General features: G+C 44.4%; 1 protein-coding gene across 2 annotated transcripts in view; it reads right to left on the reverse strand.

Annotated features, from left to right (window-relative positions):
* Nucleotides 1-21,693, reverse strand: part of LOC310790334 (uncharacterized protein) — a 52,262-nt gene that overhangs the window by 14,307 nt on the left and 16,262 nt on the right. The window contains exons 2-6 of one of the 2 annotated variants that reach the window (XM_083652008.1): nucleotides 16,576-16,658; nucleotides 11,375-11,540; nucleotides 8,845-8,971; nucleotides 3,624-3,758; nucleotides 3,037-3,093 (exon numbers count right to left, since the gene is read on the reverse strand). In XM_083652008.1, coding sequence (XP_083508134.1) covers nucleotides 3,037-3,093; nucleotides 3,624-3,758; nucleotides 8,845-8,971; nucleotides 11,375-11,540; nucleotides 16,576-16,658 — 568 coding nt within the window. Of the gene's footprint in view, nucleotides 1-3,036; nucleotides 3,094-3,623; nucleotides 3,765-8,844; nucleotides 8,972-11,374; nucleotides 11,541-16,575; nucleotides 16,659-21,693 lie in introns of both variants that reach the window. The other variant, XM_083652007.1, reaches the window with a different exon arrangement.

The following is a 21,693-nucleotide window of genomic DNA, read 5'->3' on the forward strand; positions in this document are numbered from 1 at the left end:
TCATCAGTGATGTCAGTGATCCTTCCTGGCTGAGGCTATATACTGTAAGTTCAGTGATGATGTCATTAGTGATGATGTCATCCGTGATGATGTCATCAGTGATGTCATCCGAGCAAGTGAGCCCACACAGCAGTCAAGCTGCAGGGCGGGCGAGGCCATGCTGCGGCCAAGTTGCATAATAAGCTGCAGGGCGGGCGAGGCCACGCGAGCCTAGGAATCGAATCGCGAGATGCCTAGTTCATTTAAACTAGGACAATATTGAGACACTCCCACACATACACACACAGACTATATACCGTATACAAATATGGACGTCACTCACTGCTTTGTGGAGTCCCATTTTTAAGTCTTGAATTTGGCATTTTGACCGTGGCCATGTTTGTTTTTTGTTGCCAGAAGCAGCCAGCGTGATACCAGGGGCTTCCCAGAGCCGCGCTGCCTCCTGCCATTGGTCCGTGATCAGCGAGTGGTGACCTGTCAATCATGGCCCAAAGCATAGTCTGCTTTATTGTCTATCTGACTCTAAATGGCACCATCATTTAATAAATGAACATCATGCTGTACTGTAGAAGACTTGAAACTAACCAAGTCCATAAACCCATTAGGAAAGTGTTTACTGAGGTCATAAATCAAGTGAGAAGTAGGGTCATTTTCCCATTGACTTCCATAAAATCAGACTTATTTTTGGAGCCAGTGGAGTCGCCCCCTGCTGGCCATTAGAGAGAGTGCAGAGTTAAGGCACCTCTACATAGCCTTCATTTTTCAGGACCGGAGGTTGCCCCTTGACAGAGACACACACACAGTGGGATCATGCCTGGACTGACACATTTGCTGTTTGAAACGCCATGATTTATAGTTTTCTGCTCTGTGTGCTTGTGTGTGTGTGTTGGGGCCTTGACAGTTTCAGAGTGCTGTAACTACAAGCAGACAGACATACTGACTGCCAGCAAAACCAATGGAATGTACTCTGCTGAGCACACAAACACACGCACACACACACACACACACACACACACACACACACACACACACACACACACACACACACACACACACACACACACACACACGTACAGTAGGTCAGTGGAATGACATGTGGCCAGAGAGAGAGAGGTTGATAAAGAAAGAGAGCCAGAGAAAAGGGAGATAGAGGGAAAGAGGTCAAGCAACATTCTTCCTTTTAAGGTTTGAAGAGCAGCTTCAGGGTTTGCTATGGCCACACGCACGTGTGTACACACCCACACACACACACACACACACACACACCCACACACACACACACACACACACACAGACCACATGACTATTTACTGTGCTAAAACGTGTGTTTGTGAAGTATGTGTCAGTGAGAAGTGAGTAAAAGAAAGAAAGAAAACTGTGAAGAAAGCTGTGTTTGTGTAGTATCGTGATGTAATCTAGTAAAATGTGTAGTAGATGTATGTTGTGTGTAGATATATGATGTAGTATAATTATGAATGTGACGATGCTATGTAAAGCCCTTTAAGACATGCTTGTGATAAGGGGCTACAAACTGAACTGAAAGAAAGAAAGAAATCTACTGCAGAGCAGAATGACATTCCTTTCATTTGTATCCATACCTGTGAACACAAACTCTTTCCCAAGGGCAGAAATGGAAGAACGAAGCTCTAAACTAGCTGTGGCCCAGAGCACCCAGGGTGATTGGACACTGACATGGGCACATTGTGAGGCTGAGAACATAGCGCTCCAGTGAAATTAAGCTCACAAAAGCTCAAATTGCGACTCCATAACGTCTGTCACAAATCCTCTGTCAGTGGACAAACTCCAGAAAGGGTCTCTGTGATTGGACAGTGGACAAGCTCCAGAAAGCGTCTCTGTGATTGGACAGTGGACAAGCTCCAGAAAGCGTTTCTGTGATTGGACAGTAGACAAGCTCCAGAAAGCATCTCTGTGATTGGACAGTAGACAAGCTCCAGAAAGCATCTCTGTGATTGGAACTCAGAAGTCACCGCCGTCCTCCTAGACTACATTCCAGCGTGTGGAATGGTCTTTCAAAAGGGATAATTCAGGTTTTTGTAGACGTGTCTTTGTAGTCGGCCGTTTATGGTTCTTTTCATTTGGGGAAAGGAATGGCCAAAGCCTTCTGAAATTGCAAAAACAGCACTATCATTAAATGCTCGTTTGTCATACTTTGCTGAGTGCGCTTTGAGTCTGCAGTCAAGTTAAAGGGGAGGGTTGAGGTTTGGAACTGGCCTTTCTGTCCATGGGAAGAGGACTTCTTTCAGGGCTTTTGTTGTGACAGACAGCGTTGTTAGCAGGCTGATTCAAAATGCATCTTGAATAAGAAAGCATACCAGATAGGCTGCCTAAAACAAGACCCTGAAGAGGTATTATGGTCGACTAGATATAGACTTGTATGCACATGCGGCTTTGGCTCAGGAGGTAGAGCGGGGCGTCCAATAATCGCTTTGGATAAAAGAGGTCGGTGGTTTGATACCCGGCCCCTCCAGTCTGCATGTTGAAGTGTCCTCGGGCAAGACACTGAACGCCAAATTGCTCTCGATGGCTGTGCCAGCACCCTGTGTGGTAGCCTGCCGCCTTCGGTGTATGAATGTCTGCGTGAACGGGTGGATGTAGGTGCATTGTAAAGCGCTATGGATAAAAGCGCTATGTAAATGCAGTCCATTTACCATAAACCATAAGCACACATCAGGAGAACATTATGACATACGTGTGTATGATAAAGAAAGAGAAAGAGAAAGAGAAAGAAAGACAGATAGATAACCTGAGGTGGAGAAAGAGAGATTGGTGCAGACTGAGAGAAAGGTAATAAGACACAGGCAGGGGTCAAGCAGCCATGAGGGAGAATAAAGGGCTGTTATGTTATAGAGGACTGAGATGAGTGTCAGTGATTAGATTTGATCATGAGATGTTTGTAACATAGCAGCAGTCACATGAGGGGACATTTCACAATTACACACATACACACTCCAAACACACGTACACACTCACCCAGTATGAAAGTCAGTGTGTGTGTGTGTGTGTGTGTGTGTTTACCTGGTCCTCATCACTGTCTGTTCCCTCCAGACTGAGAGAGCTTCGCTGTGCCTGATTCTGAGAGACGGAAAAGAGAGAAGAAAGAAGATAAGAACAGGGTTCATAAACATCAAATTCAAGGACTTCTCAAGGACTTTCCAGGCCCAATTCCCCCAAATTCAAAAGGTCCAACACAGCATAGTTTGAGACAGGGATCAAGGTTAATTACAACACATGTCTATCATGAGAACTAGCAGGCTTTACAGAAGCACACAGACAACAATTCAAAACCGGAGAGAGGCTTGAATGTGTGAAAACTGTGTACGAGTTGACAATAGAGCTGAACAGTCACGTGACATCTTTTGCCCCGGAAGTGAGCTTCCCATTCATTCAAAAATCAAAAATAACATCGGGGGGAAAACTCATTAAGTAAGGTTATTTTAAATGTCCAAGGAGAAAATGAATGGGAAACTCACCTCCGGGGCAAGAAATGCCACTTTCAAGGCCTTGATTTTGTGTGTGTGTGTGTGTGTGTGTGTGTGTGTGTGTGTGTGTGTGTGTGTGTGTGTGTGTGTGTGTGCTGCACGTGCTGCACGCATGTGTCGTACCAGTGCTGTGTGAAGCGTAGAGTATTCTGGCGGGCTGCAGGGCAGGCCGTCGTCCTCGGACATGGTTGCGGCGTCTTCCGTCCTCTTCACACACATCAGGGAGGGGGGAGAGCCCAGCCGGATGGCCTGCTTCAGCTGTAGCTGGAGGAAACACAAGAGTACGTCAGCAGGCTCAAATCATCCCAACAAGGATACAAACTTAGAAACTTAGACCCTATTCACACGGGATAAGCCAAGTCTGTATTTTACTCAGATTTACAGATGTCATCCCCCGGATGTGAAGTACTGAAAAACTGTTGGCATAAGAACTGTGTCATGTCAAACCTATACGGGGCTGGGTGTGTGTACAGGCACTCAGAGATAGATGGAGCCCAGTCTCAAGACCTGTTTGCTAAACTACAGCTTCAAGAAAGATAACAAAGGTGTGTTTGAGCATCATTTCTGTGTGTACCAAGTGCTTTGGTACAGACGTACTCACTGGCAAAAGTATGATTAAGAGAAAACCACTTGTGGTGACAGGCAGCTGGCACTGGTGAGACAGAATGTTGATTTTAGGCTTGGTGTGACTGCATGCATGTGTCGACTCGTGTGTGTGTGTGTGTGTGTGTGTGTGTGTGTCGGTATCGCAGAAACTCAAACTAACAGGCTCGTTATCGGCCCGTTATGTGCTGCCCTGTAACAGTCGCCCAAGGACTCATTCACACAGCAAGATGTGTAGAGCAAACAGCAAGGACTCATTCACCCAGCAAGATGTGTAGAGCAAACAGCAAGGACTCATTCACCCAGCAAGGTGTGTAGAGCAAACAGCAAGGACTCATTCACCCAGCAAGGTGTAGAGCAAACAGCAAGGACTCATTCACCCAGCAAGGTGTAGAGCAAACAGCAAGGACTCATTCACCCAGCAAGGTGTGTAGAGCAAACAGCAAGGACTCATTCACCCAGCAAGATGCAGAGCAAACAGCAAGGACTCATTCACCCAGCAAGGTGTAGAGCAAACAGCAAGGACTCATTCACCCAGCAAGGTGCAGAGCAAACAGCAAGGACTCATTCACCCAGCAAGGTGCAGAGCAAACAGCAAGGACTCATTCACCCAGCAAGGTGTGTAGAGCAAACAGCAAGGACTCATTCACCCAGCAAGGTGTGTAGAGAAAACAGCAAGGACTCATTCACCCAGCAAGATGTGTAGAGCAAACAGCAAGGACTCATTCACCCAGCAAGATGCAGAGCAAACAGCAAGGACTCATTCACCCAGCAAGATGCAGAGCAAACAGCAAGGACTCATTCACCCAGCAAGATGCAGAGCAAACAGCAAGGACTCATTCACCCAGCAAGATGCAGAGCAAACAGCAAGGACTCATTCACCCAGCAAGGTGCAGAGCAAACAGCAAGGACTCATTCACCCAGCAAGATGCAGAGCAAACAGCAAGGACTCATTCACCCAGCAAGGTGTGTAGAGCAAACAGCAAGGACTCATTCACACAGCAAGATGCAGAGCAAACAGCAAGGACTCATTCACCCAGCAAGGTGCAGAGCAAACAGCAAGGACTCATTCACCCAGCAAGATGCAGAGCAAACAGCAAGGACTCATTCACCGAGCAAGGTGCAGAGCAAACAGCAAGGACTCATTCACCCAGCAAGATGCAGAGCAAACAGCAAGGACTCATTCACCCAGCAAGGTGTGTAGAGCAAACAGCAAGGACTCATTCACCCAGCAAGGTGTAGAGCAAACAGCAAGGACTCATTCACCCAGCAAGGTGTAGAGCAAACAGCAAGGACTCATTCACCCAGCAAGGTGTGTAGAGCAAACAGCAAGGACTCATTCACCCGGCAAGATGCAGAGCAAACAGCAAGGACTCATTCACCCAGCAAGGTGTAGAGCAAACAGCAAGGACCCATTCACCCAGCAAGGTGCAGAGCAAACAGCAAGGACTCATTCACCCAGCAAGGTGCAGAGCAAACAGCAAGGACTCATTCACCCAGCAAGGTGTGTAGAGCAAACAGCAAGGACTCATTCACCCAGCAAGGTGTGTAGAGCAAACAGCAAGGACTCATTCACCCAGCAAGATGTGTAGAGCAAACAGCAAGGACTCATTCACCCAGCAAGATGCAGAGCAAACAGCAAGGACTCATTCACCCAGCAAGGTGTGTAGAGCAAACAGCAAGGACTCATTCACACAGCAAGATGCAGAGCAAACAGCAAGGACTCATTCACCCAGCAAGGTGCAGAGCAAACAGCAAGGACTCATTCACCCAGCAAGATGCAGAGCAAACAGCAAGGACTCATTCACCCAGCAAGGTGCAGAGCAAACAGCAAGGACTCATTCACCCAGCAAGATGCAGAGCAAACAGCAAGGACTCATTCACCCAGCAAGATGCAGAGCAAACAGCAAGGACTCATTCACCCAGCAAGGTGCAGAGCAAACAGCAAGGACTCGTTCACCCAGCAAGATGCAGAGCAAACAGCAAGGACTCATTCACCCAGCAAGATGCAGAGCAAACAGCAAGGACTCATTCACCCAGCAAGGTGTGTAGAGCAAACAGCAAGGACTCATTCACCCAGCAAGATGCAGAGCAAACAGCAAGGACTCATTCACCCAGCAAGGTGCAGAGCAAACAGCAAGGACTCATTCACCCAGCAAGGTGCAGAGCAAACAGCAAGGACTCATTCACCCAGCAAGGTGCAGAGCAAACAGCAAGGACTCATTCACCCAGCAAAGTGGAGAGCAAACAGCAAGGACTCATTCACCCAGCAAAGTGGAGAGCAAACAGCAAGGACTCATTCACCCAGCAAAGTGGAGAGCAAACAGCAAGGACTCATTCACCCAGCAAGGTGCAGAGCAAACAGCAAGGACTCATTCACCCAGCAAAGTGGAGAGCAAACAGCAAGGACTCATTCACCCAGCAAGATGCAGAGCAAACAGCAAGAACTCATTCACCCAGCAAGGTACAGAGCAAACAGCAAGGACTCATTCACCCAGCAAGGTGCAGAGCAAACAGCAAGGACTCATTCACCCAGCAAAGTGCAGAGCAAACAGCAAGGACTCATTCACCCAGCAAGATGCAGAGCAAACAGCAAGGACTCATTCACCCAGCAAGGTGCAGAGCAAACAGCAAGGACTCATTCACCCAGCAAGGTGTGTAGAGCAAACAGCAAGGACTCATTCACACAGCAAGATGTGTAGAGCAAACAGCAAGAACTCATTCACCCGGCAAGATGCAGAGCAAACAGCAAGGACTCATTCACCCAGCAAGGTGTGTAGAGCAAACAGCAAGGACTCATTCACCCAGCAAGGTGCAGAGCAAACAGCAAGGACTCATTCACCCAGCAAGGTGTGTAGAGCAAACAGCAAGGACTCATTCACACAGCAAGGTGTGTAGAGCAAACAGCAAGGACTCATTCACACAGCAAGATGTGCAGAGCAAACAGCAAGGACTCATTCACCCAGCAAAGTACAGAGCAAACAGCAAGGACTCATTCATCCAGCAAGATGCAGAGCAAACAGCAAGGACTCATTCGCCCAGCAAGGTGCAGAGCAAACAGCAAGGACTCATTCACCCAGCAAGATGTGTAGAGCAAACAGCAAGGACTCATTCACACAGCAAGGTGTGTAGAGCAAACAACAAGGACTCATTCACCCAGCAAGATGCAGAGCAAACAGCAAGGACTCATTCACCCAGCAAGGTGTGTAGAGCAAACAGCAAGGACTCATTCACCCAGCAAGATGCAGAGCAAACAGCAAGGACTCATTCACTCAGCAAAGTGCAGAGCAAACAGCAAGGACTCATTCACCCAGCAAAGTGCAGAGCAAACAGCAAGGACTCATTCACACAGCAAGGTGTGTAGAGCAAACAGCAAGGACTCATTCACCCAGCAAGATGCAGAGCAAACAGCAAGGACTCATTCACACAGCAAGGTGTGTAGAGCAAACAGCAAGGACTCATTCACCCAGCAAGATGCAGAGCAAACAGCAAGGACTCATTCACCCAGCAAGGTGTGTAGAGCAAACAGCAAGGACTCATTCACCCAGCAAGATGCAGAGCAAACAGCAAGGACTCATTCACTCAGCAAAGTGCAGAGCAAACAGCAAGGACTCATTCACCCAGCAAGGTGTGTAGAGCAAAGCAAACAGCAAGGACTCATTCACCCAGCAAGATGCAGAGCAAACAATGGACAATACAGCTTTTCATCAGCCAGTGCTCAAGACAGGAACACACCAAGTGCTTGATACTGTAGAAAGACATTAACCATTGCAGGTTTCAGTGTCGGCCATGTTGACTTTAAAATAGCGAGATTGGAAGTGAGGGGGCAGGAAGGCACTTCTCACCATTGCTATTATTGCTAAGAAGCCCAACTTTTCCTTACCTCAAACTCAGCTTCTCATCACATATTTTGAGTTTCAATTAAATATATGAGCCAACATCATGTGTTGATATATCTTTTTGTTTCTGTTGTCAGATAACAGCACAACTATGCATCACTTGATTCAGGGTAACAAAAATTGTTGCATAGTTGTGATGTCAGAGACCAAACAACAACCAGTACAACCAGCCTTCATTAGCGGTTAGCCAGTTCTTTCGAATTTAAACAGGTGATTTTGTTGAGTGAATTATTTGCTACAATATAGCCTATGGTGTGTCATATTTATTCAGCATTTAAGCTCGTAGACATGCTGACATCAGTCGACAGCAGGCAAGCAGTTGTCAAGAAAGTGGCAAGGGATCATCTTTCTGAAGCCGGCAGCGTTCACATTATATTTCACTCTGGGGAAGATACATAAACAGCACAAAAAATAATAATAATAGTAATAATTGGCGAATGGCCATATTAGGCTATAAGCATTACAATGTACAGTGATGTGTACTTGTATTGTGCATTACTTTGCGATCGCAGTTTGGGCCCCAGGGAGACACAACATTTATCTTTTGGGTCCCAAGATGAAAATGTTTGGGAACCCCTGCGGCTGAGCCTTTATCATCAGACAACTAAATCTACACCAATATACCTGTCTGGCTCTCTGCCAACTCCATTACTGATAAGCACTGGTGATGTCGGCTGATAGCAGCACAGTGCCATAGGCATTAAAACACATTAGGCATGTGAAGTAAAGAGATTTAATGCGTAAAAGTATGTTTTTACGTGTATTTGTGTGTGTGTGTGTGTGTGTGTGTGTGTGTGTGTGTGTGTGTGTGTGCGGGCGTGCTTGCATGCATGTGCGTGTACCTGTAGCGATTTGACTTTCCCATGAATGTTGTCCTGGGACGCCCCCAAAGCCTCGTTGGCCTCCGACGAATCGGAGACGAAGACGGAGTCATGTGACAAGGCCTTGCTGCCCAGGCTGACCTTTGACCTTTGGGAGACAGGAAGAGGAACAAACAATACAGAAAATTACATTTCAAAGGAGAGCTGCAAGCTTAATCATCAACGATTATATTAATTGCCAACTATTTTGATAATCGATTAATCGGTTCGACAACAAAAAAAGAAGGAAAAAGGTCTAAAATCTGATTCCAGCTAGTCCTCGACTCTGACAGTAAATTGGGTTGTGGACAAAACAAGACATTTGAGGCCGTGATCTTGGCCTTTGGGAAACACTGAACAACATTTTTCACCATTTTCTGACATTTTATAGACCAACAACTAATCAATGAATCAAGAAAATAATCGACAGATTAATTGACAAAGAAAATAGTCGTTAGTTGCAGCCCTATCTCAAAGCTTTTTTTAATAAAAGAAAATTAAATATAAAATAAATACTTTCAATCTGATTCACAAGCCTTGTGTCATCTCTCTCTCTCTCTCCACTGAATACTGTCTATCATTCATTTAAAGTTTTTAAACTAAACAGAGTTTTCTTTATTTTCCCATTATCTGTCGTTTCCTTGCGGTATTTTCTATCCCCAGATGAATTAGAGCAAATCTTCACTATCACTCCCACTGCAAAATGGGAGCAGATGTGCCCTGTGACATTAAGGGAGAGCGAAGTGCGGACAGGGCAGGAAGGGGCACAGCTTACTCAAACAAAAGGAAACACGGACTGTCCCGCAGGAAGTGACATTCCACTCCTGAGAACACAACACAGGAAGCCAGGAGCCTTCACTGAGGTGACCCTGGAGGAACAGGAGATGGATGGGAAAGCCTTCACTTCCTTTATAAATTATATTTGTCCCTTTCACAAGAGATGTATCTAAGCGGACAGAAGAACTCTCTAACCGAATGGAGAGGGAGTTAAAGCTGGGTTGCATGAAAATGGATCAAAAAATAAATTTAAATTAATTGGCATCATCTACTCTGTGATCTTTCCAAAGGGAGCCTGAAGGGTGCAAAGATATCACCATAAACACAAGGCAATATTGATATCAGCATTTCCCCTATCACTGATACCGCTTTCAGACAGACACGGTTCTGATTCTGGCTCTGGCTCCGTTCTGAAGTCTCAGAACCTTTCTGGCGAACCAGCCCGCGTTCACACCAGTTTAAGCGGAACCAAAGTGGGAGGACATTATTCGCGAGTCCTTCTTCAGTTTTTGTGAACCCAGCCTTGACCATCTCTTCTGCAAGTTCGGCATACAACTTGCTCTTTCTTGTACTGCTTTCTAGCTTTCCTTGAAATTTGGTAGATGCCCAAATCGCCACTAAACATTTGGTTTCCTCAGCAGACCACTGCATATTCTTTTTCTCCGTGTTGTCGCTGCCTTCTTCTCCTTCCTGCTGTCTTCAAAGACTAGAAGATGAAGCCTGATGATGTCACAGTTCCCAAGGAAAAAACAACTATTTTTTGGTTCCGCTGAGAACCAACTTTTCAGGTTCTGAACCAATCATGTTTTCGGTCTGAACACGCCAGCCGGTTCAAATTTGAGTTCGGGAACCGGAACCGACACGGAGCCCTGCCGGTGTGAAAGCCCTATCTGTAGCCTGGAGCTGCCAACCCACCTAAAACAACCTTATCGGTCTGTTTCAATAGAAAGGTTTTGTGTGGCACGCATGATGGTTTAAATAAATGCTGTTTCACATCCTGAAATGAAAACTATTCTGTTTCAGATGTGTGCACATCCTGGCCTGAAAACCATTCTGAGTGAAACACTGATTGAGACTGGCATAAAGGCACACACGGACTGTGAAATCAGTTTGGGGTGAGAATCAAATTCTTTTGAAAAAGAAAAGATTTAAAGACATTGTCATCAATGGAAACAGATTTGAAAAAGCCCAAGCATACACATTACCAATGAGGCAAAACTCAGAAGTACATAAAAATAATTCACAGGGGAATTATTCGCACAATTAAATTCACATCAAACTGAAATGAGATTTTGGGGTTAATTAGTCTAAACCATGGCTGACCAATATGGAGCCCGTGGCCCGCCCCCTGTTTTCTTTGGTCCGCCATGGATTTGGAAAATAATAATGATAATAATAATGATAATCAATCAATCAATCAATCAATCAATCAATCAATCAATCAATCAATCAATCCACAGCTGATATTACTGTCTTTCAGAGGCTCTAGCGGGCTCATTTGTAAAGCCTCCGGTGTGTAAGGATCTTTATTTTGAGGTTGTTAGAATAAATAGTCCAATAAATTAGATGAATAAATGTAATAAAGTTGTAGAGAGACTTCTTGGAAATGGGTTTCAGTCCCATTGACTTAGACTAGTGATTGAATGTGTGTGTGTGTGTGTGTGTGTGTGTGTGTGTGTGTGTGTGTGTGTGTGTGTGTGTGTGTGTGTGTGTGTGTGTGTTTGTGTGTATATACCCTGATCCCTTCTCTGATCGCGTGAGTGTGTTCTCTGGCATTTTGTTGACATTGTCGCTTGATTGGCTGCCTTTAAGCCCCGCCTCTCCCCCGGTGGTCGACGGCTCCTTTCTCTTCTTCCTGGCAAAGAACTTTTTAAACGTCTGGAACTTGGACTTCTTCTTTCCTGAAAACACAGAAAAGAGAAAGATAGAACTCTGTTAGCACTATAGTGTAGCAGAACTCTGTTAGCAGTAGCACTATAGTGTAGCATTACATTTGTTAGTAATGTGATATAATTAGTGATATATTAATGAGAAGATTATACACACATAGCATCTTTAAACATTGCCCTCATGTGAACTGTATTTTGAGCAATTAGCCCTGCGTTGACTGTAAAGGTCCAGGTAGGCAGTCCAGTAAAAACCACACACACACACACACACACACACACACACACACACACACACACACACACGTAAAAACCACCCCCAGTGAGTCCCTGTCCATTAGCACCACAGTGGAAAAACTCAACTCTTTTATAACTCAAACAGTTACAGACTGCTTTCAGTCAGCACGGCTCTGTGTTACAGACTGCTTTCAGTCAGCAAGGCTCTGTGTTAAACAGCTACAGACTGCTTTCAGTCAGCAAGGCTCTGCGTTACAGACTGCTTTCAGTCAGCAAGGCTATGTGTTACAGACTGCTTTCAGTCAGCAAGGCTCTATGTTACAGACTGCTTTCAGTCAGCAAGGCTCTGTGTTACAGACTGCTTTCAGTCAGCAAGGCTCTGTGTTACAGACTGCTTTCAGTCAGCAAGGCTCTATGTTACAGACTGCTTTCAGTCAGCAAGGCTCTGTGTTACAGACTGCTTTCAGTCAGCAAGGCTCTGTGTTACAGACTGCAAGGCTCTGTGTTACAGACTGCTTTCAGTCAGCAAGGCTCTGTGTTACAGACTGCTTTCAGTCAGCAAGGCTCTGTGTTACAGACTGCTTTCAGCCAGCAAGGCTCTGTGTTAAACAGTTACAGACTGCTTTCAGTCAGCAAGGCTCTGTGATAAACAGCTACAGACTGCTTTCAGTCAGCAAGGCTCTGTGTTAAACAGCTACAGACTGCTTTCAGTCAGCAAGGCTCTGTGTTAAACAGCTACAGACTGCTTTCAGTCAGCAAGGCTCTGTGTTACAGACTGCTTTCAGTCAGCATGGCTCTGTGTTACAGACTGCTTTCAGTCAGCAAGGCTCTCATCCAGAACTCTGTGTTAAATGCCCACTGGACTTTTCTCCTTCTCTGTTGACTTGAATTTTCAGCATGAAGAAAAGTGCTTGCCCTTTCATTCATACGTCAACAATAAAAAGGAAATCCTTGAAATCCGATTTTTGTCCGTGCCTCTCAACGGCCCGGAACGAACATTTCTGCCGATATGACAGGCCAGTAACATAACGCTTTGATTATGCCCACATGCTTACATAAATACAAATATGGCATGTTTTAATTACATAACTTAAGTTGACAGGTTTCTTATTTTGTCCAGTGAATGTGTACATTTTGAAAAGCACAGTATTTGTGTCGGCATCAGCCAGTGGGCCATCATGATAAGAGTAGGCATAATAATGTGTTAATTCCCCTACAGGAGAGACTTGATGTTCTCTGACTATAGCTGGGGTGAAAATGTGCGCATACCGTAGATGGCTATCAATAAGAGTTGGAAAGATATCAGCATATCAGCGAACAAAATCCAATATCGTGCATCCCTAGAGGAAATACTAGGAAGGGGAACTGTGAACAAAGGAGGAGCAGTGATAAAACAACCCTGATATAACATTGTTAAGAATTCACATCACATCGGGCAATAAAAACAGTTCAGTAGGCGAGAAAAAATATAACACCACATTCTTTTTATAGCGACTGTGACATTTCCATCTTTCCCCTGTAGGGGATCCTTGAGCATTCCTTCCTTTCATTCAAAATACTCCCTGTCTGCCGCTATTTGTTTAGGAGCGGAATCAGGAGCTGAAAAATGTCTGGAATCTAAAGTTGGTGCTGGAGCAGAGATGCCAATATTACTGGCCAATTTACACACATTTAAAAGGAACACACTGTATCATCAAAAAATAAAAATACATAAAAAAATATTTTGTGTGATGTTGTGACGTCACAGATAGACGACAATTCCATTTCATGATTGTCATTTTTGCACCAAACTTTTCATTGTTGTGAAGAAACGATGGAATCTCCTCTCCTTTGTTTGGACTACAATTACACGAAAAACTACATGTGGAATCTAAGCTTGGTTTGTCGCTTCTGTACATCTACTGTTGGACTTGAGCAGTGGCCGAACAAGAATCTCACTTTTGGTTCAGCGGAGAGTTCGATGACGCTTCAGAAGCCTTTCTACTCTGCCAAGAAGAAAAATCAGTGGGAAACACCGGCCGACACTACCATTCATTGGCTTCAATATCGAGCTATTTTAGGGACAATGCAGCATTAAGTTAAAGGTCTGCACTCTCTGTGCTTCAATGAAAGGTCATGGTACTGTAAATCTATGCTCATTGTCGATCAGAAATACACTTGATTATAGACAATCTTTCCATCACACACATAATAGTGTAAGGTCAGTATTAGGGTGAGCTGACATCGGCTGAAACAATGAGAAGATGGTGACCTTCGACAGCGAAACAATGGAGCGAACGGAGGAGGTAGAGGAGGTGGAAGAGGACAAAAGGAGAGGAAGAGGAAGAAGAGAGGGGGACTTCAGAGGGCCTGTGGCATTAGGGCCGGGAATCACAGAGTAACTCACCATACGATACTATCGCCATGTGTTGCCAACGATAACGATGGTATCACGATACAGCGATTCTGCGATACTCGATACATTGCAAGACAATTCATCGACGATACGATACATAGTTGAAAGCAGAACAGTTCTTGAGTTAAAATGTTTAAAGGACAACCATGCCTCATGTTATAATCTCAAAGATTTTCATGTTGTTTTCAGATTTTCATGTTTCAACACAATGGTGATTGAGCCTATGGCCCATTGATGGAAGTGTTTGCATTTTCAGTATACTGTAGCAGCATTTATGAACTGGGTGTCTGTGCTGACACCGCAGAGAAGGTAGGCGGAGCTAACAGAAGAAGGGACCAGTGTACAAAGCACAAGGTAGCTTGGACATTTTCTATATAAAGACTCCAATCCCTCTCTAGGCTATAGTACACACTGTGCAGATCCAATTTGAACGCAGCACAGCCTATCACGCACCAATCAGAGATTAGCTGTCTGTCTGGCACAAGACGTCTGCAGTCCAGTCTGACTCTCAACTCTCCCATGGGAGTCAAACAAAATTAATATGACTTTAATAAATGAAGACACACAAACCATCCATTTCCTTAACAGACTTTCTACTGAATATGATCTAGCAACATCTTCTAGATCAGGGATACTCAACTTGCTTTGCCCGGGGGCCACTTTCGTGAAATGATAGAAGGCCAGGGGCCAGTTAATAAACAATCAATATACATTTTTCTGTAGCGGATTGTAGGTTTTTGGGGTGTCAGCCGGAGTTTAGTCTGACAATGTTGTGCACACCGGATAGTTAGTTAGGTTAAGTACATACATAAGTGCCTGGGTAGCGAGCAGACGGCGGTATTTGACAATTTAGCAGCTGAATCATAGATTATTGAAAGATATTCCATATTCCAGACTGAAATGCTGTAACAGAAGTGGAGTATTGGCCAGAATGACATGAACATTTGGACACTTATTTTTTTTTGCAATTCCATCGCGGGCCGCATGGTTTATTGTTTTCCACACACAGACACAGACACACACACACACACACACACACACAGACACACACACACACACACACCAGTTTCCCCTAGAAAATCTTTCAGGCCTGGAGGGATTTTGAAACGTACCCCGACCGCAACGGTGGGGGCCGTCGCTGGCGACGGTAAAGTTTTAGCTAACCTGTTCACATCTATGTTCGCAATGGCATCCCAAGTATCATCATACTATTATGGGATGCGAAGCGGACAGTTGTATTATGGGATGTGCGTTTCCCAGGCAACGACACACGTTGACATGTTTTGGAACAGCGCTGCACACTGGCACAATACTCCTACTAAAAGCAAAATGCTTATTGTTTTGAATGATTTTTTTTTTTTTTTTTTTTTTTGTAATTTCTTAAGAGCCGCCAACTAAAGCTTTGAGAGCCGCCAGCGTCTCGCGAGCCGCGCAATGAGGAACTAGGTTCTAGATCATAGATTTTCATTTCAATGTAAGAACTGTGTGTTCATTTAAAGAAAATGCCTACTATTGACCTGACCTTCCTTGCTGTGTGTGCATGCATGTGTGTGTGCATGCATGTGTGTGCGTGCGTGCGTGCGTACGGGTGTGTGGAGGGATCTCATGGGGTATATGTTGTTGACGCCTGTGTAATACCATAATCCCAAATTCTGGTCTCTAGACTCTCTACCTTCCTCCCAGGAGGTAAAAACTACACTTCCTAGATTTTAAGATTTGCATGTTACCTGTTTTATCAGAGTAAATCACAAGGTGGGTTCCAATAGGTGTCCCATCCCTAATTTGAAGTCCATACATTTTGTTGATTTACCTCAATTCAATTTCTGTTCGGCTTATTGGGCATGTACCATAGGAAATGAGGCTTATTGGGCATGTACCATAGGAAGTGCACGCACAACAAGTACAGTCCAGCAGCCAGATGCCACACTTACCTGCCCCACTTGTGGAAAAGTGTGTGGATCGCGAATAGGTCTACACAGCCACATGAGGTGGCATGAGCGCACCAAGCGCTGAATACCTCTATAACCCTGGGAGATATGAAGTCATCATCGACATCGATGGACTGCCATAAGCAAGTAAGATTGGTCACAGCATTCATTATGAATAACTGAGGAATGTAAATGGGAGCGCTTGATTCGGTACAGCGGTTAAATGAAATTAAAGAAAAATCAAAGGTTTCAGTGTTGCCGAGTTACGGTATACAATTTATAAATCATGGAAACTACTGTAAAACAGGTCTAATGAAAGCCACGAAAAGACATGTTTTAAACAATGTCTCACTCAGTGCATAAATGACCTCATAAACTTTCAATGCAATTCATGTGACATCGATGAAGAGTGGCATGCTGGATATATACTCATTATTACATCAGCTGACATCCAATCAAATATCCACTGAGCAGCCAATCAAATCGTTACCTGAGCATTCTTCCATGACCTCAGCAGGCTCCTGATTGGCCATCACGTCCGGAGGTCCCGAAGCCATAGCAGCACTCTCACTGCTGTAAGAGAGGGAGACAGAAACTGATGAACATAACGGTTCTCCTTTAAAACAAATAAGGTTATTTAATGATCAATATAAGACTAATCCTCTCTAGGGCACTTGGTTGGTTTTGGCTGTCTGCACAACAGATACATCTCACGATGTGAACAATGAATCAGGCCAAGACGAGGCAGAACACTTTCAATAAAAACAAGTACTTGTATTTACATAATGCAACATTAAGGAACCATGACATTCATTTCAGGAGTGCTGGTCCTATGTCAACTCAATGATTTGATTACTTAAAGAAGAAGAAAATAACTTCAACACAGGCTCACATCCTCAACCTTGATCTATCAATCCACCGAGTGTCTTCTTGAGAGAAGACAATAACAACCAACCAAAAACTAATCCAATAGAGCCAAAGTCCCGCCCACTTCCGGGTTAGGCATACGCACCAAGAGATTTCATCCGCCATTTATTTTCCCATAGACATTTTGTAAAATGCTTATCAAATAGTTTTACTTCAAACCAAACGATTCAGCTATATTTAGAAACAGGAGCACTTGGACCAAAACATAAAAAAAAAATCCAATGTTTTTAAGTGTTTGTAAGTGAAATGTTCTAAAATATGTTCTAAATAGCAATCTGTCTGTTTCTCTGTCTGTCTGGCTGCCTGCCTGTCTGCCGCATATCTCGAGAACCGGATCTACTTCACACTTGGAGGGTGTATTGCTGGGGACCCAAGGATGTGTAGTGTCGGATTTGGTGCAATTTGGACACGCTCAATATGAATAAACAAGCAAGCAAGCAAGTATGTGCAGCAAGGGGGCAAACGGGCACTGCATTAGTACATCTATAGGAAATACATCTCTAGGCCTGCCCTGGACATGTCCACAATGTGTCTGTATTAGGCCTGGACATGTCCACAATGTGTCTGTATTAGGCCTGGACATGTCCACAATTTGTCTGTCTCCTGTCTGTATTTACTTGAATCATCTCTAGGCCTGGACATGTCCACAACATGTCTGTCTCCTGTGTCTGTATTGAGTCAGTCACTCTTCCTCTCTGTCTCCTGGCAGCGCTCAGATGCCAGTCTCACCAGCTAGCAATGTGATCAGGCTCATTGAATTACAGCGCTATTAAAGTCCAATTTGGGAGTGTCCGGCCTGCTGGTAAACGTGTGCTTGCATGGCTGGATGTTAACAATTTAAATAAAAAATGAGAGGCGTGCAAGATCTGCCATATGCTAAACACACACTCTCAAATGCACAGCATGCCATTGAATACGTACGTGCTTTGTACGTCTTAAAAATACTTGAGATGCGCTCCAGTATGCTCTTTGAACTTCTGTTCCTCTCCCAGTGGTTATGTTAGACTTGGTAATCCAAACAGTCTCACCGGAGGCATCTCAAATATGTTTCCAGTGTTCTGCTCTGCTCTGGCACCCACCACCGTCAAACGGTTGGTATGCCTTCTGCTGATGTCAGAGAACTACTATCATATTCTCTCATGTTTTTCTGCTCTCTCTCTCTCTCTCTCTCCTCTTCCACCTACACAACATTTTCTGACCCAATACAGGCCGGGTTCAAATTGTCGGGATGATCAAAGTCCTCTGAAGTCAGCCATGAAATGAAAATGACAGACCTGTTGCTGCTGTGATGGGGTCCATTGGTTTCTGCCCGCTGAGTGAACCTTCACTACAGTAATATCAGCTGTCCTTTTGTCTTCACTTTAATGGCTTATAGTTATAGTGCCTTGCCGTCATTGTTGAGTGACATGTTTAGTGTACTTTGTATGCAGTCATTTGCTTTGTTGTGATGACATGAATTACCTGTGTGTGTAGTCTAATGCTAGTCCTGCTTTTTCTGACGGGGCCTTAATGGGGTCAGCAGTGCAAGGCGTGAAATGAAACATTATGTTTGCTAATTCTCTTTATTACATGGCTTTGTTGAATACTCAATTCTGATTGGTTAATCACATCTACCATCTGTTATTTCTGTATAACATACCGTTGCTATGCACACAGTTCTGTTCACACACTCTGGAGGACCTGGATCATCTCAATCCGCAGAAAGAAGGCTGTAAATTCCATTGCTTTAGTAATACATTAATAATGAGAGTGCCTCTCCTAGCTGCCTATTGATTTCTTTATTAAGTAGCCGTATAATAAGGGGAAAAATGTACAACGAACTACTAAGCCAAGACTTTGTAACTTAAAAATAACTAAAAAAAAACACACCAAACAATCTATGTATTGCTTGTAGTTATTGAGCCATCTCCAGCAGCCAGGACAGACAGGAAGTCTGAGGTCATGTGAGAGTTCAGTAACTTCCTGCATGCTGAACCAGTTAGCTGCTCTCCCATACTGAACCACCTCTAATTCACTAAGTTTAAAATTACTCCCCATTCTAGTCTGAAATCTAATTAGCTATGCACTGTGTGTACAAGGTTTCGTGTACAGTTTGGCCTGAATGCTAAATGGATATTGCTAAATGCTAAATTGCTAAATGGATATTTAGCAATCCCTCTGTCTTGAGTAAAATAAATATCTGAATAATTGAGGGGGGGTGGAGAGAGATGACAGAGGGGGAGATAAGTCAACAGAGGAGGGACAGTGCCAGGGAATGTTTTGCCGAACTTCTGGAAAGCATCATGGGAACCTAAACAACAACAGCCTTCAAACCATCTAGCCTGAATCACAAGCTCATCAGAACAAGGCAAGAGTACAAGACTGTGCACAAAACGTTCTTTAAGAAAAACGAGCAACTCATCCCATACAGCATTGCAGTGATGTTATTAATTCCCTTTCCCTAATTTTTAACAGTGATACTAAGTAACAACTTTGGAGAAGGTAACATTTCTATGGTTTAACATTGTGACAGCTCATGATAAGTCTACATTACATCATTAAAATGCTATGGCTAATTCACAGCGAGCTGTGTATGTTGGAGAGTGTGTTTACAGCGAGTTGTGTATTCTGGAAACAGATGGAGCATTCCAGAGACTTGGTCAAGATGCTGAGGGCCTTTCCTCATCCTTGTCATTACAGAAACATTATCACCACGCCAAAGCATCAAAGTCACTAGCATCACTTCCATTAACATCATCATCTCCTTGCTCTCATCATCTCCATCAATATCATCAGCATCTACAGGAGGCACAACAACAACTGACCTAATTAGGGGCTAACTAATTAAGGCCAATTTGTGATATTTCCTGACATCATTTCTCCCACAAATTGTAAACTATCTAAATAAAGGTAATAGGGTATTATGGTATTTATATTCACACCATTGCATGACCTAATACCATTTTACATTTTAATATGCTATATTGTACCATAAACACAGCCACAAAGTTGTTCTGAGCTGATAGCAGTACTCAACTGATCAATTTCCTGTGTCTGGAGCTGCAGGAAGATGATACAGCCAAGACGTTAACCAACAGCACCACAGGATTATATATAACTAGGAATCTCCCATGGTACGCACGCTCGATTCTTACTAGGGTGGAGACTCTGGAGATGATGCGCCATGGCTGCAGTTATGGAAATCGCCCGCTCTGTGAGCTCCCAAAATCGTGACTGACAGACAGACACCGCCCACCCACCTAGCCGCCATCGTGCAACTGTGCTCCTCCTTCTTCTTCTTCTTCTTCTAATGGCTTTCCGGCAGACTGGATGCCTTGCAGCACATTGCTGCCTCTCACAGAATATTCCGCCCCCTCCTCAATGTTCCTCCCTCCGGGCGCCTCGCTCTCCTATTCGACCTCCGTGTTGCCGGACCTCTCAGCCCCCATGCCAGCTGACCTCTCTCGCTGCTAGACAGCTCACACTCTGTCTCCTACGGTGGATCCTCTCTCTAAGTTCGTTCCCTGTGCAACTGTCATCGGCTCATACTACATCCCAGTTGCTCGAGTGACATCACTGATGACATCACAACTGCTCAAGTGACATCACTGATGACATCACTTCCATCACAAATCATGACAGACACCACTTAGCCAATTTGCTCGAGTGACATCACCGATGACATCACAACTGCCTAAGTGACATCACAGTTGGCAATCAGTTGCCGAGCAACATCACTGACGACATCACAATTGCTCAAGTGACACAAATCGTGACAGACACGAAGCTGACGCCCACTTAGCCAATTCTAACTAATAAAGATAAGAATGGGGAACTGAAAACTGAAAACACAACACCAAATGAGGTCCAAAGGGTTAAAGGATTCCTTGGCATTTGGATTTTACAAGTAGACTACAAAAGAGAAGTTTGCTTTCCACAATATACCTGTTAAAGGAAATAACTGAGTAAAATTCAAAATGTCATGGTATCACTGTATCCCCAGACCTAATGCATGCATGCACTGTGTGCAATCAGTGATGGCGCTGTACTGATGACTGCACACAGTGCATGCGCGCCTCATGGCAAACGAGGAAGAAACTTCAATTATATACTGTTAGTTTGGTTACTCTGTTTGTTCTCGGTGTGTGGATTTACTACGAAAATGACAGTTTCCAGTAACTTTGGATTATTATTTCATCGCATGGTGAGTACACGAGTCACAACATGTACACAGTACATGTGAGTGTTTCAGGTGCTGTTGGAATGTGTAGTTTGGGCGACTGAACGGGGATAGGCAGCTGTTCCATATACTGCCATTGCAGCGCTAAGCCTGCGCTGCCGCAGTTTGTACTGCACACAGATATTTTCAGTAGAGCTTTCAATTGATTGAAATTGCAATACTGCAATTTGACATGACTTCAAATATGATTATGGATGAGAATAACGTCACCTGTGCCCACCGCCAAAGCTGGCTCCCCACCATGACATCCTCCACTTCATCTACAGTGTTAGAATGATGGAGGGAGGGAGGTACAAAGACAGAGAGAAAGAAAGAAGGAAATAGAAACAAACATAAGACAGGGAGAGAGAATTATAGATGAGAGGCAGAGTTAGGGAAACAAATATAGAGAGAAAGCTGGAGTAAACGGAGAGAAAACAGACAAGAGAAGAGAGAGAGGGGGGGGGGGTTAGAGAGAGGTTG

The sequence above is a fragment of the Poromitra crassiceps genome (assembly GCF_964638095.1).
Source record: "Poromitra crassiceps genome assembly, chromosome: 15".
In the NCBI taxonomy this organism is placed as follows: domain Eukaryota; kingdom Metazoa; phylum Chordata; class Actinopteri; order Beryciformes; family Melamphaidae; genus Poromitra; species Poromitra crassiceps.